General features: G+C 36.4%; 1 protein-coding gene across 2 annotated transcripts in view; it reads right to left on the bottom strand.

Moving 5' to 3' along the window:
* LOC134527154 (mitochondrial outer membrane protein SLC25A46-like) overlaps positions 1-26,176 on the bottom strand; it is a 253,647-nt gene that overhangs the window by 65,811 nt on the left and 161,660 nt on the right. For both annotated transcript variants that reach the window (XM_063359548.1, XM_063359549.1), the window contains 3 exons: positions 20,696-20,752; positions 17,452-17,597; positions 3,079-3,215 (listed from right to left, as the gene is read on the bottom strand). In XM_063359548.1, coding sequence (XP_063215618.1) covers positions 3,079-3,215; positions 17,452-17,597; positions 20,696-20,752 — 340 coding nt within the window. The remainder of the gene's footprint in view (positions 1-3,078; positions 3,216-17,451; positions 17,598-20,695; positions 20,753-26,176) is intronic.

Below are 26,176 nucleotides of genomic sequence, written 5' to 3'. Positions count from 1 at the left end.
AACTTTCGTACATGCAATGTTTATTTATTTAAATATATGTATTTAAAGTCAATGCTATTGGAATCAAGGCAAAACACACACACTATCGTATTTAAGGTGGTGGTTACTAATTTGATAACGAACTACGCAGTAATAAAGCGCTCAAAGTTTCCTCTTCATGCTGTTAACCAATGTAAACAATAGAAAATGGTTTTCATATTACCGTTTCTACAAAATAATTGAAAATCACACACTATAACTTAACAAACTACAATTCACACACACACTCCAAGCCAAAGGTAAGCCCGTAGGCCTTTATTTTCATATCCGTAATCCATAGCACAAAACGGTAAACGTCTCACGAAAACAAAGCAAATTCAGCCATCATAACCGTTCTTTTTCCCGCTTTGCCACGATCGACTAATCAAAATCGCGGGAAGTATCGATCGCTTTGCACAGCACAACAGATCATCATGCGAAGTCCGTAAAGCGTTTATTCATTTATTTATTTGTTAGTTTTGATGTCAGTGACGTATTAAATTTGAACTGCAGTTGGGCAAAAATGTATTGGGTAAATTTTACAAGAATGTAAAAATTCTATGCAATTTCCAGTATGTTTCTTAATTTCCCTGACTTTTCCCGGTTTTCCAGGTTTTCCCTGACCGTAGCAACCCTGTATATACTCGACTGTATCATGTGCGTGTTGGAATCTTTTTTGGATGGGCAAAATCTTGTGAGTTCGCATCACCGACATGCTGTAGTAGTAGTAAGTGAAGTTAATTTGACCACATGAATACATGACCTAGATCTGACATCACAGGTAAGTCATAGATAAGTAATGAATTTTTACGTAACTTTTACATACCACTGACATCTGTTTTGACAAAAAAATAATGTAAGGATAAATTATATCATGCTGACATTGTACTGATATAATACCAAAATCATTTTCTTACGTACATTTGACGTAGAAATGTCATATTACACATTTAAAAACAAAGTTTTAAGTTTTCACTTCTGTTGACAGTCCCCATGACTGGCTATTTTTTTTTATAATCATGCTTTCACAATGTAAAAATTCTAATAACATAATCAAAAGTTATTGAAAGGAGCTACAGTAGAACCCCGATTTAACGAAGTGCTACGGTTACCGAAAATGTTTACTCTAAATCGATGTTTCGTTAAATCCGATTTACCGATTTTCAATGACCACCACACTCATAATCGCGTACCTACGTTTCCATATCGTAGACAGGGTCGACGCTGATATCTTGTGCTGCCGTGCTATCTCAGACTTCGTCAACTTTCCATCTTCAACGTTTTTGATCTCGCTCGTACGGCCCCCGGTTCGTACGTACACCTCGGTCGTACATACAGATTTTTATAAACCGTGAAAAATGGGGCATAAAAAAAGTTTAAAAATATGTAAAGTGTAAGAAATATGTTAAAGTTTATTAAAATACAGTCGCAACCTGCAGCGTTTATAACAAATACGAGCTACATACACATTGCGTCACAGTAAAAAATTAAAAAAAAAAAAAGGCCGCAAATTGATGGAAATTTACCGTCCATAGCGCGCCGTACGCGGAGAAAGGTCATTGTACTCGGTCAGCTGCTGTTACGGCGCGGCGTAGCCGCCGGCTGACTCTCTTTGTTCGCTCAGCTGCGCAGCACTTATAAAAAACGTATTCCAAAAACTAAACACCGCGCACAAAGCTCTTACTGAGAATATAGAGCTGTAGCAAACCGTATGTATTCGGTACTGAGAAACGGGTGCGCCATCTAGTTACGAGTAACGAAACGTTACACACGGCTGCATCTCGTTACTCGCATTTTTCGTATGTTTTACGCATGCGCGCGCATATTCGATGAATTTGCGTTACAAAGAACGATGTTTGTTTATTAAGTAAAGTATAATTTGGAAATTCCTCGTCAAAGTTTTTTACTGTTTATTAAAGGTATTGTGTGTGTAGACAAAGTTTGAGATTGGAACAGAAACAACGTAAGAAAGTATTGTTTACAAATTAGAAATATGTTTTTATTATCGCGTATTTTCACGTTTTTTTTTGTTCTTATCTTAAAAGAGATAGTATAAAAAAGCCGCTCTAATGAGATTTAATTGTTTCTTGGTTAACAAAAACTGTTAATTATCAAATATTGTTAATTGTTTATATTCTATTTATTATTATTTACGCGACGTCATACTGTACGCGTACGCAATACGACTCGATTCGTTGCTGCAACATAACATAGCATGTTATGCGGTATCAGAAGTAACGAGTAATGTAACGTGATACGATAGTAACGAGTACTAAGTAATTGTTATAGTAACGAATACATACGGGGACGCTTTTTTTCGTTACTTTTACACCTCTAGAGAATAATGATAATGGCGTATTAGTGTGACGTGGTCACAAGTTGAAAAAACCTGGAGGATGGGAAAGGGAATATTTGGAAACGTGTGATTATTGGCTAGCACTGGTACTATGCGGGCGTGTTTGGAAGATAACGTGGTGAGTCAAGCCAGGGATATGGATGGAGAAGGGGGATGCGGACAAAGAAACCATTCATGACGTCATGTGTCGCGGACAGTCTATCTATCCAGGCACGCACCTACGCAATTCAGTTACAGCGCCCGGAGTTTTTAAGCAATTTGAACAATTTTTTTTAATTTTTTCATATTTGGACAGATGATGCAAAGGCACATATTAATATATAGTACCTCCATTCTATTACTGACACCACAGAGTGTATTTTTTAATAAGATTCCATTACTATTTACTTACATTTTTTTGGAAATCTATATTATTATTTTAATAAATTGGTGATTTTTGTTGGTTCCTGAAAACCTTTACGTTAAATCGCTGTTTTCGTTAAATCCGTGTTCGCAAAATCGGGGTTCTACTGTAGTTTATGGGTTATGAGAAAATCTGTCTTCAAAACATTCATTCTCAAGTTCTAAACTTTGAATCTTACTCATTTGCATCTATTACAAGAACTTAGAAGCTAGTTGTAACAAATAAAACATTAGAAAAGGTTTATAAGAACAGATGAATGTAGTAACCAACAAACAGTAGTTCTAGTAATGTAAATATATACCTGTCGCCTCCGTTCATGGTGTAGATTAAGATGCAAGATACGACTTGTCACACCTTTTGCCAACAAGGCCAAGAGATATTTAAGAATTCCATGTATTATTGTTGGTACAAGTAAAGTCCAAATTGGCAGCATTCTACCTATGACAAACACACAAATCGTTGGATAATATGTAAAAATGTTTTGTAATTTTGGCTAGCCAAAAAAATTAATTTGTATTTGTACATGCAATAATTATTGTTAAACAATGATTCTTATATTCTATTTATTCATAAGCACAGTAAAATTTGTTACATTTGAAGCTGAAGCAATATAATTTGAAAGTAATAAAAACTTGAATTAAAATAACTGTTTTATAGGTGAAGTGATCATGTAACAATCCAGACCTCCGTCTAGACCAATATTGGTTTAGATGCACATACATACATACTTGAAGAGATTTGAAATGAATATCGAAATATTATTTAAGTTACAGAAAAAAAAGTTACTGTTGATGAATGATTATTGAAATAAAGTCTCTCAGACAACTTTTACTCATTTTTACAGCTTTTTTTTTTTAATCCTTCACAAAAATTCACAACTCACCATGGTCCTCATATTCTGACCATTAAAACATGAAAATGATGAAAAATACAAACAGGTGGCACAAAACACCTTCACTTACTACAAAACTCAAATTTACTGTTTGTTGGCATTAAAAGCAAAAATTTTATTCTGTTTGTTAGTAAATCCTGAAGTCGCTTGCAACTCACAGTACAAGACAACGGACTCCCTCCTCAGAATAATGACGAAGTTACTCTATCATCTTTGTGGGCTGTTACTGATAACCGCGGCCCACATTTCAAACTAAATTTAATTTAATTTTAATAATTAAAAATTAATTACAAGTTCTGAATAACTTAAAAGGTTAAATATAAATGGTAGTGCCCCAACCTCAGCTGCGAAATTCTCTGCTACTACATTCCTTTATTAGATCGAAGCCACTGCCCGCACGTGGCCTTTTGGTACCTTGTACAGACACTGACTAACTCCATGGCTACCCTTTGTCTTCCGAAAGGGCCATGGATGCTCACATGACGTAATTAATAAACAATCACAAAAATATCGGCCAATACTGTCAATGACAACAGTATTCCCACCAACTCACGAGTCTTTCCCACCTTTACAGAAATCTATCTCTTCCTAGCTCTTACGTGACTGGCCGAATTATTGCATCAGCCTGCTTTCAAACAAAGAATCATAGCAAAAAAAAATACAAAAAAAAATTATGTTAATCTACAAAATCTTATACAACCAAGGAAAAATTAACTAAAAATAATTTCAAAATACTTTTTCACAATAAAGTGAACATACCATCAGAAATATTTTAAAAAATTTAAAAAAAAAGTAAACTTATTGCAAATGCACAAATACAATATTTTCCCGCCGAAGGGTCGCCCCTGCGTATAGCTCGCACATTTAATTTTAGGCATAAAAATCTAACTTTTTCACTGCAAGGGTCTTGAATAAGAGTCGCAGGCTGCAGTCCAGCACCCACATCTCCCCCCTTTCCCTCATATTTATAACCCCTTTTATTTCTCGCACTACCTAAAAATAAGTAAGAAAAAGACTGCTATTGTATTTTATTTTTTACCCAAACCCTTTGCCACGCAGAAAGAGGAGGCAGAAGCTACTCTTTATCAGTTCCTTCTAAAAACAGCACACACATTAGCGGAAACTCTATGGGGCTGGAGGAATAAAAAAGCAGCACTTAAAAACACCAATGATGTCTACAGTTATATTACGGAATGTAAAGTTGAAAGCAAGAGAAATCTCACGCAAAAACAATAATGCTTGGGCACAGTTGCATCATAAACAAATGTCAAAATAGAAACGTTAATTGGGTAGGGTGACAGTTCATGGGACATTTACAATGATGAGAGAGGCCTCATGACCTCATGCACACACGTTTGCACGCATGCACACACACTTGCACAAACATGCACAAGCAAACATGCTCACACTTACGCATGCAAACACACACACTCACGCATGCAAACATGCGCACACACACATGTGCACACACAAACACACACAAACAAACACATATACACAAACACACACAAACAAATGCACACACTTGCTTTCTCTCTGGCTGGTTTATATTCAGATATTCCCATGCTCACGTCACCTACTCAGAGCAGTAGACTTGTCACTTTCCAGCGCCAACCTTACGCGCTGTAGATGTAAATTAACTGCGCTATTCACGGAGCTTCACACTACATACTACTAACATATTTTAATTAAACAAATTATACTTACTTGTGAGGTAATGTTAATAATAAACCAACATAGACTAGTTATTTACAAACATATTCAACCCTACAGTGAATGGTTAGTTGTGTTTTAAATCCTAAATTTGTCATAAAATGTGGGACTCTTACGTAGGTAAATATGGCACTTCTCAAAAGAATAAACAGCTGTTATTTAAATCAAGCTAGAAATCCTAATCATATATCATTTTGGATTATAAAAACATAAATTTTTAATAATGTCATATACAAAGTGGGGAGGTCCTAGATTTTTACAATATTATGAAAGAAGAAACACTCATAGTTCATAGATGTGTGTGTGATGCTGTCAGCTATCTGGGTGGGATTCAAGCCCATCCTCCATGCAGCACACAGACCACATGTACACTTTACTAAAGCCCAGCAGGACGCAGAACAGCAGCGTTAGCACAGGCAGATGAGGCTCGTCGTCACAAGCTGAGTGATTGGGCTGTGAACGAACTGGAAGCCAAAGAGTGGGAAATTCCTAAAGAGGCTTGTGCTGAAGCTAGAGAAAGTGATGATGAACTCGCAATGTAATGGCCATATTAAGTAAAGAGAATAATAATATAATAAGATAATAATAATAATATTATAATCATTTACCTTGGAAGTGGCTGGGATTTAAAAAAGAAACAGGCTAAAAAAACTTAATATCTCAGAGGCGACACTAAAGGCCAAACAAAGAAAAGATAATGCCTCCCTGTAAACACTGTGTAGACTGTAGATCGCTAACTTTATATTAATAAATAAAAAATGCAGTTTCGTCTATAGACGTGCTTCAATTTATTTTATTTCATATGTCTGAATTGTTACAAAAGGATATAAACATCATTTTGATAATAATAAGTAAACTTTAAAGTAATTTTAATAAGTTAAATTTATAATAGGGTAAATTTATAATAATACCAATCACAATGAGTTAAGTATATGACAGGGTTAGATTTATAATAGGGCCGGTCCGAAAATTATTACACAAAAGCATTAAGACATAATTAAAAATAAAACATAATACAATACAGTGAAATTCAGTTACAACGTACTTCAGAATAACGTATCTTTCTGTTCAACGTATGATTTTAAATTTCCGCTCAAAACACCAATGTCAACAATGTAAAAATATTTCACTTTAACATTAAAACCATATCCTACCTTTCAATGCAACGACCATTCTTTTCCAGTTATCAGGAAAATTTTACATACATAATTGTTACTGTATTTGCGCAGGGTTTTTTTTAATATGAATGTACATTATGATTCATTTTTATCACTTTCAAGAATCGTTAACAAGTATAAAACGTAAACAAACAATATCTCAACGATTCATAGAATCATAGTACAGTATAACGTACCATTCTTCCTCCTCCATGGATCACACAATTTAGTGCACGAGACGATCTAAGCAATCAATTGCTGTCTCGCCTCTCTTCAAGACAATTGTTTTTAGGTGCGCCATCTTTTCATTATTCGTAGAGAACGTTTTAAAAGTTTTAATTAACGCAGATACAAACGTTAAATAAAAACTATATTTTACCTTACATACGAAATAGAAAACCCAATAATGTTAATTTATGCAGGTTAAGTTTTGAACTGTTTGTTATCACAACATGGCCGACACGTTTTGTGTTGCCATGAAGGTTGGAATGTCGCCTGACACATGTTCGCGAGGCGCGCTACTAGTGCGGCGCTATGGTTATCTATGGATGCGAGGTTTGTTTACGTTTGACGTGGCACGAGGCAAACAATATTGTTGATTGAATATTTTAATCAGGATGGATGGCTAAAAAGATAAAAAGAAACGCAAGCAGTTCGCTTTGAAAGAAAACGTGTAAATTTTGAAAGAAGTTGACAAAGGCATGAAAAATGCAGATGTGGCACGGTCGTTTGGTTTGGTGCCCACTACACTGTCAACAATAATAAAAGATTGCGAAAAAATTATTCAACTGTACGAACAGTCATCTTTATCTGCTGGTCGCAAGAGACTTCGCCTAGGAGATAACAAGGGAATTCTATCTCCATAAATGTATATATCTGCAAAATAGTTTAACCCATTTGTCATTTTTTGTTCAACAGATATAAATTTTGTACATGTAGGCCTAGAATTTAGGCTACTGTATTAAGTTCAGTAATTTTTTTTAAAATTCTTGTTGTTTTACAAATATTTGCTTCCAAGCTAATTAGGGATGGGGCGAATCCTGATTTCCTCGAATCCGAATCCTAACTCGAATCCTCGACTGGAATTGCCGAATCTCGAACCCAAACCCGAATCTTTTAATAGATGATGTCCACATATTTAATGTAAGTGAGATGTATTTTGCTTGCACTAAAAGTCCCTTGACTTTATCACATGTAGATTGGTACATTTCTGGTATAAGTGTATATAAAGACAACAATTTTTTCTTGAGAAATTTCAGTTTTAGTACAGATTAGCGGTTAGGATTTTTTCTATAAATAAGCTAGAGGTCTGCGAGCCTAAGAATTTTACTTCGAGCCGAGCTCGAGCTTTTGTGGTACAGTTACACTTTTGGGAAATTATTTTTATCTTAAACTTAATATCATGTTTGAATAAAGTATTAAAATGAAGTGGGCTTATTAATTTTGGGTAACTATTTACAGAGTGTGTTTACATTTTGCACTGCTAGAAAAAAAATAACATTTTTTTTTTCATTGAATCTTACCTGTTTCCATTGGTTCATTAGTAACTGATATCATCCAACTAAAATAACCAAGTATATGTTTGTGTAAATGTAACATATATTTGGAAAAATTTCACCCTTGTCAATTTTTCTGGAGTCCTTACTGAGCTTCAACAAACTTAGCACCAAAAATCATGTTGTTTGAAAAGTACATTCAAATTGTTTCAACATTTCCACTTTTCAGCACAATAATTCTGAGAGAGATTGTCACAGAGTATTAAATTCTGTTCTTTAATCTATCATTCAGAACAATAATTTGTTCTGCACGTTCAGGAGTTAAATTAGCTCTACGATTGGAGATAGTGTTTCCAGCAAAAGAGAAGCGTCTCTCGCTGGCAACCTGCTTGGCTGGAATGCTTTAGTAAAATTGCTTAACCTCAAAATTAGTGTCATAAATATCTGTAACTGGTCATTAAAGTTTAATCAATTGAAAGTAATAAAAATAAAAACATTTTACTTCATTCAATTTACACTTGCAAAAAAAACATACACACAATAAACCTACATGGAAATTAAAGTCTTTTTCAATATCCTGAAGTCTGAAGTATGTTTACTCATGTCATTAAATGTAGAGCTGTATTGAAGAGGCCGATTTTGCCAATATTTAGTTGAATCGGCATTTCTGCCGACTTTCGATACAGTACGCTCGTTAATTTTCGGCCGATATTACTGAAAAACGAAAGAGACTGCCATAACCTAAAAATCCACGAGTACCATTTTCACTTTTCGTAGTAGTACTGCATTCTTTCAGATCGCATTATTTCTTAGCAACATGTGCCAACTGTACATATCAAAGTTTAACATCTTTTTTTTTTTTTTTAACAATGTTCTTTAATTTAATATGTCATAAATAAATAATACATTACTATCACGGTAAATATACATCTCAGTTGTTACGGTAACTATAGTGCAAATATGGTAGCTATCATGCTTCTGTAGTAATTATGGTATTCTACAAAAAATCTTTAGTTCTTTTTATGGTAATAATCTTAAAATAACTATTGGGTTTGTACTGTAGTTATGGTACATCATCCATATTTCTTCGTATGTTGTTGTTCATTTGTCTTTTCTTCATATTTACGTGTGCCATTATTTGAGACAAGAAGTTTCAGAAAAAATGTTAACGGACATTATATCACACATTTAATGGCGTAAATGACGAGACCTCGGGCAATTTAAACGCTTTATACGGAAAAACCTACCATGCGGGACCTCGTAAGCGAGTTTTACTGTATTTTTTTCCCGTAAATAGTAAAAACCGAATCCTTTGACGAATCCTATATCAGACCCGCCGAACCTTCGAATCCCTAGGATTCGGCAGATTCGGCGGATATTGGATTCGGTCGCCCCATCCCTAAAGCTAATGTAACATTTGATCCCCTACTACTTTATTTTTAAAAATTCAAAAATAATACATTTTAAAGGTAAATATATAGACTTTCAGAATAAAGTACTTTCATTACTAAGTATGGAAGTTGAGGCTTTATTGATGTACTTTATAACGAGATTCTACTGTATGTATAAAATTCACACACTTTTGTTTGGTAGATAAGTAATTATAAAAATGTAACGGAATTAAAATTTGCTCGACTTGCTAACATCCTAATTATTGCGGAAATGGCCCACTGTTGGTGTTAAGGAACAAAAAAGGTCCTGAGTCGTCGTGGAGAATTTGGAAGTTGAAAGTCCGTAGCCGGTGGGTCTGGAGTGACTATTTCTTATGATGCCAGGAACACCATTTGGCCGCAATCTTGGCTCAGGTTCTTGGACCCTGTCTGCGAATAAGCCAAATCCAAAGGAATTAGACCTAGTCCGCAGACAGTCATAATAGGCACAAATGCCTGCAAAAAAAGGGAATTATCGAGGAAGAGAATGGGTATCGACAACTAACCAAAACTGGGTGTTGCTCCTTGAAATCAGGAGGTGTCTGGTCATGGTGCCCACGAGACTTGGTGCGAAATTAGTGCGGTGAATGCAGAAGCACTCATAATTAAAAAAATGAACAATCTATTAACTATAACGCTGACTGAATGTTTACAAAAAGGTAACTTAAAACAAGATTGGGAAAACATCCCTTGATGAGGGGATACTTTGGCTTCAGGGCCGAAAAGTTCTGAAGATGTTCGAGGGAGGGGTTGATGAAGACAGGCTTCGAGAGCTAGATGCTGCAGTTGGCACCTGATCGCAGCGCTATCTACTGGGGAGTGACTGAAACAGAGACGAAGTTGACTCGCACATTTTGAATGAGACTACCTCAAAAGCAAAGGGCTTATGGAGGAGACTGGTGGAGCGCTATGATGGCTCGGAAGAGAAACACATGAGAACGTATGTTGCGTGGGTCGCTAGAGGAAAGGTGTGTTGAGAAAAAATTCTAACACCCAGGGGAAGTAGTTGACAACTCCACTACTAGAGGTCAGAGGTGGTACATTCGAACACCCTTGGCCAGTCCTTGAGACAAGCCGTTGCTAGCCGGGATTAAGCACTGGTCAATGCTCTGGGCAGTAATTCGTGGAATAGAGGGAGGGGGCGGGATGCTGGAAATGTCTTCCCCGGAGCACCTATATGTGCTCGACAGCCGTGGAACATTATAATGGGGCATGACTGTAAGTACTCACCTCAGGCGAGCTCTGAGAAACGAGCTGCCCCGGGAAGCTTCAGGAACAAGCAGTCCTGATCACGACTGCAGGGGGAAATTTCAGGCGCCGGTCGGGCACTGAAGCAGGGAGAAGATGAGGCAGGATGCTAGCCTCGCAAAGGGTCGGCAAAATTTCAGATACTGCGCTGGGAACGACTCGAGAAACTAGCCGAACAAAAATTAAGTGGGAGGCTACAGTGAGCGGAACAAGTTTAAATTTAAGCTATGAAATTACTGTTAAGATGATAATTTGTATCAAATTTAAAAATTGTGCCAAAAATCATTATTGGCAGCACAGCAAGTATAAAAATTGTGAAGTTATGGAATGACTTGCTATGCTTGCTGAACAACATTATAATGCAAAATGTTGTTTGAATATTAGTTTTAAAATAATTGATGGTATTGTATATTTTTTACATAATTCTTCTTGGAACTAAGTTATAATTTTTAAGTTTATATTTTGTACAACACATTTTTTGAGTGGATAATTTTTTTGGAGACATTAACTTTCCAGATTTGTGTAGGTATTTTATATTGTTTAATTTATTGAAGTGAAAACTTCTTTTGGCGCACCACACACACACTTTTTCGTAGGTAGTAAGTTAGGCTGATCCGTCACGCTTTGAGGTGAAAGGCTCGATCGGATGAACTGCTCTTCGCTGTTGTGTCGCTGTGTTTAGCATATTCAATTAAAACGTGATAATTGTCATTATTAATTTAATAGTTATCAAGTTATTATTGGTACGTAATAATAATTATTTTAACAATTATTTGGTTTACATTGATTGCGGTCTTAAGCAAAGATATCAGAAGAGAATGTGTAATACCCGGCCAATGCATTTACGAAATATGTTTAGGTTATGATAGGGAGTAAATTCATGTAAGTCGTCATCGACATGGTCACGTGACGTGTTAACAACAACACTATATCTGTTCCTATTAGTATAACTTATTGCGCTTTTAAATCTTAGGTATACGATAACTGTGCCGTAAAATGAGTGTGTTAAATATATTAATATTCTCATATAGATATATAGTTTAAATAACAAAGAAAACGGAGTCTTTGTGGCAATATAACCTAAAAATTAAGAACATCTTTATTTATTTTTTTAATACCTATAATTACTAAGCAATGCATATTTTAAAGTAATTTAGGAGTTATTTTACTAATGTGATTAAACAAATTTGTTGTGATAATATTTTTTCGTAAAAATTGCGAAAACATCTTTACTTCTGTGGGCAGTCCTCATGACTGCTTTGAATTTCATTGTGTTAAAATTCAATTTTATATTATGTTACATCAATCCTTTAATTACAACATTTTTAATTTTTTTAATACCAAAGTGTTGGAAATCAGAAAACAGTAAAAACTTAGCATATTCCTTTGTTCTATCCAATGCATTCCTGCTAGTGTAAAAGGGACTAAAGTATTTCTCCCGATTGCGTGGCACAATTTCTTGTCAGCCATGCGGCAGAAGATAATCGCCGGAGCTACCACTATGTTAGGGAGTTGGGGGTGGAATGGCATCCAGTCAGTCAGTGTGTTATGTACCAGAAAAATATGTCATAAGAGTGTCAGTCATAACACTGTATGTTTGATGCCGAATGTTTTCCACCAGATCTATACAAGTTTCCTTCTCTACACCAGATTTAGATACACTTATGACAAGGTGGCCGCTGCTTACAAATGGCTTTCAAACTATGATGCTACTATCTCTACTGTTGAATGGATGTGACAAGAAACTAAAATGCATTTACCAGATGTAACTAACAAATCTCATAACCATTTATTTCTAAACAAATACAAATGGGATTGTGGTGCACGATAACTGTCAACTTTCACACCGGTGTTGTGTGCTGTTTATTTTACAGTCACGTACCGTGTTTTATCGCATAATCGTCGCACGCGCTTAATCGTCGCACAGTGATTTTAAGACGTCCAAATTGGGAAACAAACAATTCGCGCATAAAAGTCGCACAATGTTTTTGGTCCGGCCGCTACATTACAGTCATCTGATGTTTCTGGTCCCGCTGTTAGATTCCGAGCGCTTTGTGTAGGTAGTAAACATGACCTTGCCAAGGTCACAGGACGAAGCACTGAGCGACAACGTGACAATAATCAGTAGGGACCCCAGAAAATGGTAAATAAAACTGGCTCATTTCGGTGTTAAAAAATGACAAAAGCGGTGCAAAAAATCGGTGTAAAAATAAGCAATCAGTAGAGACCCCAAAAAATTGTGAAAAAATTATGCCATTGGCGGTGTAAAAAAAACCTCGTAGCCTTACTGCTTCCTTATTTGCCTGGCCAATTTTTGGGACATAAGTTTCTCTAAGAGTGTTGGCTGATGATGGCAAATCCCCTGCACCTAAAATGTATACATAACTTACCATATACTTATAAATAGGTAGCATTTATAAGGTTATCGCTGAAAATATTAATGGGCTAATTTACTCAAAACAATTCTTAGCCAAACCTAACCTAACCTTTTCTAGATTAGGTACTGCTGGATTACAGAGTCAAACCATCAATCAATCAGTCAAAAATATCTTGTGGTGTGCTCACCATTTCACAATGCAATCCATCCTATTTATGTGTTCGTTAATCTGAGGTACTTGCATATTTAATTGAAGGAAAGTAAGTTGGGCCTACAGGTAAGTTAATCGATAATGTAGGCCTACATATGCTTATGAACTTTTATTAGAGGGGGAAAACATTTCTAAATAAATAAGGCTAACCTTCAACATGGGTGTTACACCATTCCCTCATAGCTGGATGATCAGCTTTTTCCAAAGGAATGGTAACCTACAGCATCATATTAACAAAATCAGAAACAAATTCTTGTTGGTAAATATGTAGTGTACGGATTAGCGCCAAAAAAAATCGTACAAATCTGAAATAACTTTCATTATATGCTCTTTTACGTCCTCTTTTCATAACCGCCTGCGGAGATAAGAAATTCCAATTACTTTTGGAGATATTGAATTTTTTAATTTTAATTATTGTAAAAAAAATTTAAAAAATCTGATATAACTTTTATTATATGCTCTTTTACGTCCTCTTTTCATTACAGCCTGCGGGGATAAGAAATTCCAATTACTTTTGGAGATACTGAATTTTTAAATTTTAATCACTATACCTGCACATTCACCATTGTTTTTTGTTTACGAGTATCAATTGTTTTTTTCATTGGATAATGCTGTCACCTGATAGTTCGTGATAGGCCAATATTCAAATGAACCAATAGGCCGCCTCCAACTTAGGTGAGTTTTTAACGTTTCAAATTTTTATGCTTCAAAAAATTACGTTCGTTCCTACTGTTAATCCTTTGTTCCGGTTTGTTAGGTTAGGTCAGCTACATTATAAATACTTTAAAACTAAACAACCATTAAAATTTATTTTATTATTTTTAATGTCCGTTCAGTTTCAAAGTATTTATAATGTAGCTGACCTGACCTAATCTCCCTTAGTCCCAATTGTTAGTTCAGGTCAGTTACATTATAAATACTAAAAACTATACAAGTAAAATAAATTGATATTATTTTTAATTTCAGTTTAATTTGAAGTATTTATAATGTAACTAACCTTACCTAATGGAAAATTTCTGTTATTTAAGCATTCACGCGCACACTGCAAAATATAAAATGGCGAAGGTCGAATGATTACATAGGTCTTGTATTGCAAAATAAGAACGGCAATATCGCCAAAAGTAATTTGAATTTCTTATCTCCACAGGCGGTTATGAAAAGAGGACGTAAAAGAGCATATAATGAAAGTTATTTCAGATTTGTACAATTTTTTTTGGTGCTAATCCGTACACTACATATTTACCGAATGCTTAACAAAATAATTGTCTTTTTGTTTTGTGTGTGTCATTTGCCACATGCTTTTTACACATGTCTTTGTGTGTCCAATCAACCCGCACGTTGCAGAACTTGCACATCATAATTTTGTCGCCTGATCAAAGATATAAAATCATCCGATTTCATCTCTCTTTCGCGATCAAACATTGTCGAAGTTTTTGGCATCTTATCCATAAATTCAATTGCATCACAAAACTTACAAAATGTGGATGGTAGTTGTAAACACTCATAGATATGTGCACGCAAGAATGACTGCCATCTTAGCTCCATGCGATTAAATTAGGTTAGAAAAATCGACACCAGTGCGCCTTGCGGCAGAAACGACCATTATTCAAAACACGAAAACTGTGAAGTCAATTTTGTTATGTTGGTAGTGCGCACATATCGATTGTTGACATTTGTTACATTTTGTTTTCATTCACGATGGCAATATTTACTGCTTGTTAACAGAGTAATAAAAATACGTGGATTTCAGTAACGTGTCAAAACGAAGATAATATTACGGCACTAGTCTTTCAGTCTATGTTTATTTCACGCCTATGTTTATGATGGCATAAATAAATAGAACTTGCGACATAAGGACATTATTTTGTGTGAAAAAACGTGAACTTCGCGCGAAAATTCGTGAATTTAGCGACTATGTCAAAATCAAACGAAAGTCGCAAAATTCGTTTAAAGTATCAAATTTTCGCGTTATTTCGTGAATTTCACGCTTCACCATTTTTCGGGGTCTCTAATAATCAGTTTTAAGTTGCAGTCAGGCAGTGTAGTTGCTATAATGGGAAAATACAGTAATTATTGTGCCGCCTTCAAACTGAAAGTAATTCTTCATGCTGAACAACATGGGAACAGAGCGGCAGGCCATGAATTTTCCATTAACGAAATATTAGTGCGAGATTGGAGGAAACATAAAACAGAATAAGTGAAACCAATGTTGGACGGAAAGCTTTTCTTGGGGCGAAACGTGGGAAATATCCGGAAGTTGATGCAAGCGTGCTTGAATATGTGCGTGAACTTCGAAATAATGGTAGTGCTATTTCTTACGAAATGATTCAGGTGAAGGCCCGGAGTGAGAAAAATGCAGCTAGCGTTACAATGAGAACCACAGGAAACGAGAAGATGCGTTGCACGGTAATGCTGGCAGTTACAGCTGACGGAAGAAAATTACCGCCATACGTTATTTTTAAACGCAAAACATTGCCGAAGGGTTTAGTATTTACCCGTGGAATACTAGTACGTGTTCAGGGAAAAGGGTGGATGGATGAAAAGTTAATGTTGGACTGGGTAAAATGTGTGTGGAATAATCGTCCGGGAGCGTTATTGAAACGGCCATCTATGCTTGTGTTGGACAGTTTCCGAGGTCATCTTGTGAAACCAGTGAAAAAAATTATCACAGAAGGCAAAACAGATCTTGTCATAATTCCAGGTGGCCTGACGTTTGTTTTACAACCACTTGACATGTGCTTGAATAAGCCTTTCAAAGACAATTTGCGTCGTTACTACGCAGATTGGATGTCGACTGGCGAACATGCCCAAAGACCTACAGGAATATTGAAACGGCCATCATTGGAAAAAGTGTGCCAGTGGATTCTGGCAAGCTGGAACGAGATATCTTTCGAACTTGTCGTCAAAAGTTTCAAGAAAACGAGTATCTCAAACGCCATTGACGGAAGTGAAGATGATGATATCTGGTAGTGTGACGGCGATGGTGACGGCGACGATTCTGACAACAACCTCGGCGGAAGCAATGGTTCAAGTACGGAAATAAGCGATGCAGAAAAATTCTGGTTAGTTAAATTATTTAATTTACGGGTACAGTGTTTTACTTTAAACTTCTTATTGCTTGATTGTAAAATTTTTCTCTCTTGCAGGTTACAATGGAAAAACTACTCGTGTATAACAGATGCATTACTGAAGATTTTTTTTTTAATAGATTGTTAAGTAAATCATTTTAATCGTTTAGCATGCGTTTGTGAATAATCTAATTTTTAATTAAATGTACTTGATTTGCTACGTATTTTGTTGTTATGAAAAACATAACCTCCAAAAATAAATCCCAAAAAAAAAAATTTCTCTCATAAAAGTTGCACCCCGACTTTTCAAACCTTATTTTGGCATTAAATGTGCGACGATTATGCGATAAAACACGGTATTTACTCTTAACAGTGTGCTGACATGCTTATCTATTTTTTCAACTTGACTGGCTCTCTTCCCAGTAAAAACAAGGGGGGGTGTTAGTCATGTTCCAGAATAACATCAGGCTTTTATAGTATTCTTGAAAATTTACAAGACAAAAATTAATCCCGAACGAAATAAAAAAAATTCTATCCCAAATTGTTCTTGGTGTTGTAAAAACTCACACATGACTAATTTTTATGAAAAGTGGCAGAAATTTGTCAACAATAATACCATTCACATCCACAGCAGAAAACAAATACTTGCAACACTTATTAACAATGTAAAGTTATAAACCATCTGAAAAATAATGCTTCACTATTCTACTTGTTATAGACTAAATGTTTTTTCATATTATTAAAAGCTATTTTTAATTTATTTTAAGCAATTACTCAGGTATTTTTTTTTTCCAACTATGGATGAAATAAAAATTATGTATTGTTTACATTTGTAAATGTCATCTTATATTTTGCATTCTCTTATTTTTAGTCATACCAAGGTAAATAACTCTGCCTGTGTCGCGTGGTCTTCCCGTGAGTGTGCTGCCAACACAACAATATGCAATGAAAACAAGTCTGGGTGGTCAGACTGTTTCAGCTCCTTTTCTTTCCATTCTGATTGTAAACTAACAAATGTTTTCAAAAACGAATTTTTTTCAAAGCAGGTGGCTTTAACCGACAAGCTCCACACAATGATATACCTTTTTGTGGTGAGCTCCAGCTGATAAGTCGATATATTCCTTCCCGGAACACGTCGAAGATGCCTGGCTTCTCACTGGCTATGTCACTCTGCACTGTTTCCACTAGACTGGCGGAGTAGATAGGCGTCACAAAGGCCAAAGTGGTGCTTGAAAAAAAGAACATAACAACTGATTATGGCAAATGATTTTAAGACCTGAACTAATGTGTTATAAATCCTTCATAATACACTGTTAACACAAACTCAAATTAAGTAGTAATAAATATTTTCATAGTCCCATTAAATGAAGGATGAGTTTAGATGCTACGCAGTATATTGAGTACAAAACTCAGCTGATATGCAATGCACTTCATCCTCAAAATGTATTTGAAAACAAACTCAGTGGCATGCATAAAAACGAGGAAAAAATCACATCGTCAAGACACCTCGTGTCGCACCAGCTAGAATCTAGGTGAACCAAATTGGAGGAAACACCGCCCCAAGTCCACCAGTTGAGATAAAACTATCGGGAAGTGGCAGTTCTGGCACTACCACACTCCCATCACCTAGCACTTCACCAGTAACAGCAGGCTGCAGTCATCACCACCTTCCTTCTGCACATTCTCACACTAGCTCATTTCCCTACCACCCCATACTGATGGTCCCTACCTGCCCTTCACCAGTTTGCCTAAAATTCCCACCCACGCTTTTTGGCTACCATCTTAAAACAGTGTATATCTGTTGATTTTTCACACAAAAACTGCTCAACTGATTAAGCTGGAATTTTGGGTAAACATTGTTTTAATACCTGGAAAAATAAATCTTGGTTATTTAAATGGCTTCCAGTGAACAGCATGATTGTTTTTCGTGCCAATATTTTTTTGTAATTATTACAGCCAACAACTGGTCTAATCAAATTGAGATAAAAATTTAAAAAATATTAATTTTTTAAATATTATAATCAATAGGTATAATAGTAAATACGCAATTAGATAGTTATAAAAATTTGAAAATGAATAGTTAATAAAAATGTATTTTAATAAATTCTATTATAACTGGATACCAATTGTATTGAGTATGGTCATCTGTTCTAATGCTAAAAAGTCAAGAAAAATAGCCAAATTATACTATAAAATAATATAATATGAAGTTTAGTGCATAAGAATCTTCATAATGAAATGAACATCCAAACCATTACAAATGGGTACTGCAGCTAATTAGTATATGATAAAACAGTAAATAAAAATTCACACCAAAAATTTAATGGCTAAAGTTAAACAGAAAAAGTCCATTTTAAAATGCAAAAGTATTTCCCTACTGATAGTGCTACTCAGAAAACAATATCGTATTCATAATTAAAACATCCAAACACTCAAAGAACAAGCAACTTACTGTTGTACTAGCTTGTACAGCGTGTGATTGAATTGAGCACCCGGATGTTGTTATTGGAGCCAAGAGGAATCTATGCTTTAACTACAATGCACAGACACTTCAGATGACAGTGCCTCAGAGATTAGTCGGCTCCACACCACTTAGGCTCCTGCAGCTCGCTCGAACACAGTCCTGCCAGAGGTTGGACTGAACCTACAAACCTTACCAGCTGAGGGTCAAAGTATATCTGCTGTAATTTCAGATTTTATATTTTCTTTTATTAAAGATAATATATATTTGTAGCTATAAATATTCAAAGTTAATAACAATTACTCAATCAGTAACTTACTCAATTAGTAAATACAAAGCTTGTATAATAAATGAAAGGATGAACATTATAACCTGATGCATTGAAAAAAAAAAAAAAAAAAAAAAAAAACACATATATATATCAGTGGCGAGGCGTGAGGTTTACATGAGGGAAAGCAACAACTCCGTTCACCCCAAAACAAGGTGGCGGGGAGGGGGGGGGGGTCCGGGGGCCCTCCCCCGGGGAAAATATGGATTTCAAGGTAAAAAAGGGTGCTATTTAAGTAGTTTTCTTAACTGAACATTGACTATTCCACAGGTAGAAAAATATACATTTTTTTTTAAATTATAAACTCTTTTTGAAAAATAATAATGCTTGGCATACATTATCCTGATAATAAAATACCTGCTCTACATTATTTATATACTAAGTGGGAGTGTAGTATCATCGATATCTGGCACAAAAAATATAAACAGACAACACATGGCAAAGTAAGTACTTAAAATAAAGAGAAGAAGCTCATAAAAATGTACTAGAATAGTAAAAATTAAATGTTGGTATTTTTTGTACCAACACAAAAGAAACTATCTTCATACGTGATCAGAAACTCTGTTAAATGGTACGTGGTTATTCACAGTCACTCCAGCGAGATTGCAACTCTCGAGCTGGGATCCCGTATCCGCCACCCGCGGGACGCGGTCGGTAGCAGTTGGCACTGCTAGGCCGCCCTCAGCACGCACACAAATCCCCCGCGCACTGCCAGCCTTTGGTTACCCAATAGGGCGCAGGGAACTCCCAGCCAACAGCCCGTGAGAGAGATGTGCGCGCCCCGAGAGACGACCGCCGACTGAAACGCCACCTTGCCACCTGCCCTGCCGAACTGTAGCGGACATAGCCGAAGCAGTCGGCGGAAGAATTCCACCGTCTGCTTCGGCCATGTTCGCTTGAGTTCGGCAAGAAAGCGCTACCTTCGTAGCTTCTATCACGTGGTTTTACAGCCAATCCCCTCCTCGAACCTTTGTACCATGCCACCCTCCTTCCGAAAGGAAACTACTGTGGCAGCCTTCCTGCTGAAAGTGGTCCTACCAGCGCTTCTAAACCTAACAACGCTTCTAAAACAGCATGTTTTGTGTGTCAACGAGTTCTTTTCTTATAGCGCACAGCGCACAGTATTGGGTCCCAAGAAGATAATGTAAAAAATAAATACACCTAACTGCACGAGCCAAAGTAAAATACTATTCTGAATAAAATATTTCTTTAAAAAATACAATGTCTGGAAACTGCCTGGGCAAGCACTGCTTGCCTTGCTTGCCCTGACGAGACGCCACTGATATATATATATATATATATATATATATATATATATATATATATATATATATATATATATATATATATATATATATATATAACTTATATCTAATCCTAAAATTACAAGCAGACTAGTTTTTACTTATTCAGACATCAGACTTTAGTTACTGACCACACAACTTGTGATGCCGAGAAGTTGAGAAATATTATACAAATTGAATTTTTTAAAATATTTTAATTTTAAAACAAAGTGTTGAGAGAAACTATTACTAACCATTTTAATAACAAATGCTGTCCAAATGCCTTCAATGAACTATGCCAAGAAATTTCTCTGAAACAAATCAAAATTACATGTTACATATCACATACAGCTGACTGCAGTATAGATTACTAAATAAATACAAACAAGTTTATACAATTACAAAGCAACATTGTGAATGACATTTACATAAAATGTCTGAGTGCATCATAGTTGTTTAGGGATGTGCAGTTTTAATGTTTCTACAGTTGGTGGTTATGTAGACTTTTTTTTTTTTGTGTTACATGCACCACCATCTTGTGCTGTGGCGAAATCTATTAAAGTCATATTTTGTACTCCGTCATGATTGGTGATCACGCGATTATATTGTTCAAAATGAAAACATATTTTACTCCTCCGGGCTGGATGATATAATTTCAGACACAAAAACAGTTCATTAATGTTTATATTCACAGTAATAATGTTTTGGGTTTATTTTGCAGCACAAATATGTTGGATTCGGTTCCAAGTGTTGACTACGTGCACCTTGCCTTTGTTCCTTCGTTACCCCATACACTACATACATAATTGTTTGCAAAGTGTTGCGTTTGTGTCATGATTTCATGAACAGTGAAATGGCAATTACCATGGCTGAAAGGCAATTACAGATAAGGTTGTGTCTGGTGAAGTGTCACATAAACAGACTTGTAACCCTTGCGGAGCACATTTAAACAGATTCAAATTGTGTGGATTGTTTCAAGCCAACTGCCGAAATTTGCACCAACTTAAGGTTGAATTTGAGAAGTCATCTTCAACTCACCTGTCACTCTTCAGAGACCGATTCAGTTGCCGAATCTGAAGTCAGCGAACATTAATTAGAAGAATTTGACAATGCCTATTATAGAATTTGAGAAGTTTTTTCAAAGATTTCAGTTTCTCAAACTGACGAAAGTGTTGCAATTGGCCCCGTCAACCATGAGAATAAGGCAAACACAGCAAGGTTACCACATTTCAAAGGTGAAATTACAGAGTGTCTAGTTTTTGTGATTTGTTTACATCACTTGTGCACAACACCACCTCATTATCTGCACTGGAGAAACACCAATACCAGCTCACTTCGCTGCCAGGAGAACCATTTAGCCTTAAAACATCTGTTCCCCTCTCAGAAGAGAACTGTAACTTGATAACCTAATATGCTAAATATATACATATGTAGCTTGTTTTCCCAATTTAGTTAGGTATTGCACTGTGTTAGTAAGTTGAAATAATTTTTCTTAGAAATATGCCACACTGAAGGAAAGGTTGTAACCACTGAGAATATTTGTTTTTCAATATTAATTATAATTATTGTAATATTTCATACTTAAGTTATTGTAGTGTTATAGCGAGCTACTCATCATTGGGAGTGTTAATTAATACTTTTTGGAGTTTATCTTCTCCTAGATTATTAATTATCTAACATCACAGGATTCCTGCCCCCTACTATCAATAACACTTTGGCTGAGAAAGTTTTATGTTGATGTTTTCTGAATGTTTCATAATTAATTTGTACTCATGGTCTTCTATTATGTATAGTAATTTAAGTCATTTTGTTTGTGCTTTAATATTATTATTTATCTGGGTTAATTACATTGACGTCAGCTGGGCCTGCACACAAGAAGCCTGGTCAGCCTCCACCACCTTTCCCCGTCCCACTTCCCGTACTGACAGTCGCACCGTCACAAGTACGTAGTCGTGTGTTTAAATAGCGCGCCACAAACTACCTCAAGAGGGCGTTGTAGCAGCAGTGCAACGTCCCCCCAAATTCATAATAATTACATTGTAAATCTTTTTATTTTTTCCCCATGTATTTGTGTTGCCACTGGCGGGCGGGAGGGCTTTTGTTTTGTTTAATATGTAATTTTAGTTGTGTAGTATAAAGATGTTGCTGGCCGGACCCGAGCGGAGCCGAACGTGAGCGAAGTCAGCATTTATTTGAATTTAATAAATTAATAACTGTGTTTTACAACTGTAGAGCCGTGGGAGAGCGTGGCATAATTTTAGAAGTGTTTTTGTATTTCTCTTATGTAAGATTTCAAGTCACTTAATCATAAGAGCGTAACGGTAACCTGGCAAGACGGAAAGGTGCCATGTTGTTCCCAGAAAGCCCAGGGCTCGGGCAGTTTTACGCCGCCAATGACCGAGGTAAGACGAGGTAAGATACAACCTTCTGCACCCGGGGACTTCACTCTTTGTTCTCTGATCAGAAGTTCCGTTTTATCTTAATTAATTATAAATCTCTTTCATGCTATCCCCGGGGGTTGCCTCGGTTGAGGCAATTTTCAACTCTTTTAACGAGACTCTTTTAAACGCTTCTTACGTAATTACTTGTGCGGGCACATGTGTTGGACTTACTCCCATAAACCGAATAAGTGTCTTGGGTCTTGGAACCGTATCCTCGTGAAGCAGTGTATGGGAGCACGTGTACACCTTAAACACCTTAAGTATAACTATCTTACTTCTTTTATTTTTTATCGACCACGTGGCGACCTATCCACCGTGAGCAGGTGTTTGGGATGCCTTGAAAGCCCACTGTTAATAAATATAGCATAAGCGTGCCCGATGCTGAGAGTGGGCCAGGTCTAAGCATATTACGGGTGGTAACCGAGGGTCTAATCTTGCCTCACACGGGTGACGTCACGCCCTGAGAAGGGCCTCAGCCGGGTCCACGTGCCCTTCCTCGTGGTGGCGCCCATTATCTATCAGCACCGCAACGACCCTCCCGAAACCCGAACCGCGACAATGTTTTGTCAAATTTTAAAGCATAGTCTGGGAAGTAAGACTAATATTCTACAACCTTCTAGAAGGTTTCAAAAGAAAGGAAGACATGGGCATGACACTGTTGCCAGCAAGTTATTTTACACGCCTCAAGTTAATGCGTTGTTGGAAAAATCCAGCACGTGAGTGCACGACTGCGCAGCAATGAACCAGAATTTTTGCTGGGTGCTGCCTCGCCTGCCAATCAGAGCAAGCCTTGAGGTGGTGTGATGTGTCTTCCCAGACTTTCAGAGAAAAATTTTTTTTTCCAATATTTCTCCTTATATGGTCATTTTCTGGATCTGTGTTGTGATTGGTCAGTCGACACGGGGTTGTCTCCCCTTTGTTGTCACCTTTGTAAGGAAAGACAACTTTGTTTTAGTTTAGTTGTCGCTCAATCGTTGATATGTGTAGGCTGCGTCGTATGCAGCTCACCAGAAAAAACCAAGTAAATTTATGAAGAGCCTACTGGTCCGAGCCAGGCTGAAAACTAACTTTTTTCGCTTTAATTTTTGGACTTTTCACTTAAATTTAAAACCAAAGGACTTGAATTTTTTTTTGGTTAATCGAGCAACGTGCTACAATGAATATATGCCACATCATCTGTAACTGTTCTGTAAGTTATGATCTGTTTTTTTTGACGAATAACAATAAAAGAATGCCTGGAACTTTGTCATTTTTAATGCAACTATTCTAAGGGAATAATTTATCTTCGAAGTTGGCAACTAAAAGAACTTAAAAAAAAAAAAACCTCAAAATCATTGTATATAAACATAAATCTTTCAAGTGATTAAAGTGTCTAGTTATTTTTCTGGGTTGTTTTGCTGGGCCAACCTGGAATGTAAATATATTTATTTTAGTAATTTGATCATTTCTTCTTCTGGTAAATCAATACTAGAAAAACATTTCTTCTTGAATTTATTCCTGAACACAGTTTTTTAGGTAGGAATTATTTCATCCAATTTTACTCAGAGCACTGGACGTTTTAACTGGACTTGGGTAAAATGTCTCCTGTGTGAGGGGCGGTCCCAATTACCACGGGAAACCTGAACAGGAGTCAAGAAGATCTAGTGACGACCGTGATTTAAGTAGTTGTCTTCTACAGAAGTTAAAATCTCAGGAGACATTTTTGGCTACAGGCATAGGGTGTAATACCGAATACGTAGTGACCTTCCGCATCTGGCATTAGCGATACTCCAATTTGGAAGATTTTGCAGAGTCGCCAATGTCGCCCTACATCCTGGCCCGAGACGGTCATCTTTGGAGAGATTGTCCCAGTTAATAGCAGTTTTAAGGAACCTGGAGGAGCTGATGTCCCTGAGTTCTGGATGCCTTCAGTCGTAGCCTTAGCTTATTCTAAATTGCTAGAGCCCGATGTTTTTGGATGCTGTGCTGTCATCCTAGTGGTCCTGCAGACGAAGACCTATAGCTCTACCGACTGAATTCTGAGAATTCTACAGCATGTTAGTGTGGTAAATGTGTTTCTAAGTGTAATTGCATGTAGCTCAGAAATCAATCTGATATTTCGACTGTAGAGCCTTAATGTTGCATTAAACTATATGTTTGTGTCCTTTTTGAACAATCAAAGTAAAAGTTGTGTTTCAGTTGAAATAATAATAATAATTATTTATATTTTTTCATATTTACTTCATTTTTTGATATATTTATAGTAATTAAAATGTAATTTTGATTTTATGGGTTTGCATACGTTCATTATGTGGTATTGTAATTAATATTGCATACATCACATAGTACACATCAACCATATATTTATCATCTATTCATAACACTAGTTTGAGAACACATTCTGTGACTAGTACAGGCACCTTGGTAAAAGAGGCTGCCTATAGCACGGGCTGTGCCAGCTTTCCTCTACAGAATTACTGGCGCCAAATGTGTAGGCGTACATAATATAGGTCCAGCATAGCTATCAGGATATTACATAGCCATTTTGTCTTGTTTCGACCTTCAGAAGTCCTTGGTTTTGCAAAGAGAAATAAGTTATGTCTGGCGACAAAGCTTTGTATTTTCTGAGACATAAGTATAGCAACATGGGTAAGAAGGAAGGCAGGTGAGTGCAATACATCAGCAGGAAACATAAGCAATGATGATAGTGACGTAATGAATTCTGACAGACACGTCACTGGAAACGTAGACGCAAGCATAGACAAAGAACAAATACCACTCAACACCAAGGAAGCTAGACCGTCATATGCGTTGGATAAGTGGCAGCACGCAAGTATACACATCATTACCATGGAGGAATCTTATAAGGTGTCATTCCAAATGAACTCATCAGTAGCCTTGTTTGCCCAAAAACAAACTGAAGTGGCGGAATGACTAGCAGCTGAAGTGGCGAAACAAAACAAAATTCTTTCTGATAATGTATCATGCCAACAGGCAATAGGCATCTGAAAAACTTACGCATACAGTCAAAGCTGAAATCACTGACGTCAGCAAAATGCAGGCCAAGAATTTAGCTAGTGTTGATGCCAAAAAAACTTGACATTACTCAGAATGTCACCATGAAATTATATGACACGCACGAGGAAATTCAATATTTCCATGATTCAGTAATGGCCACGTTTTCGCAAGTTGGAAATCAGATAGACGCAATACAACAGCGCATTGAACACACAGAGTTGACATGTAAAGAAACGGCAGAGTGTACTGCCAAAGAGCAAATTACTCAATGCTCTCAGTCCATTGAAACACATTTTG

The sequence above is a fragment of the Bacillus rossius genome, chromosome 1 (genome assembly GCF_032445375.1).
Source record: "Bacillus rossius redtenbacheri isolate Brsri chromosome 1, Brsri_v3, whole genome shotgun sequence".
Lineage (NCBI taxonomy): Eukaryota > Metazoa > Arthropoda > Insecta > Phasmatodea > Bacillidae > Bacillus > Bacillus rossius.
Note: the sequence above shows the minus strand (reverse complement) of the source record. Positions and strands in the feature narration are given on the sequence as shown.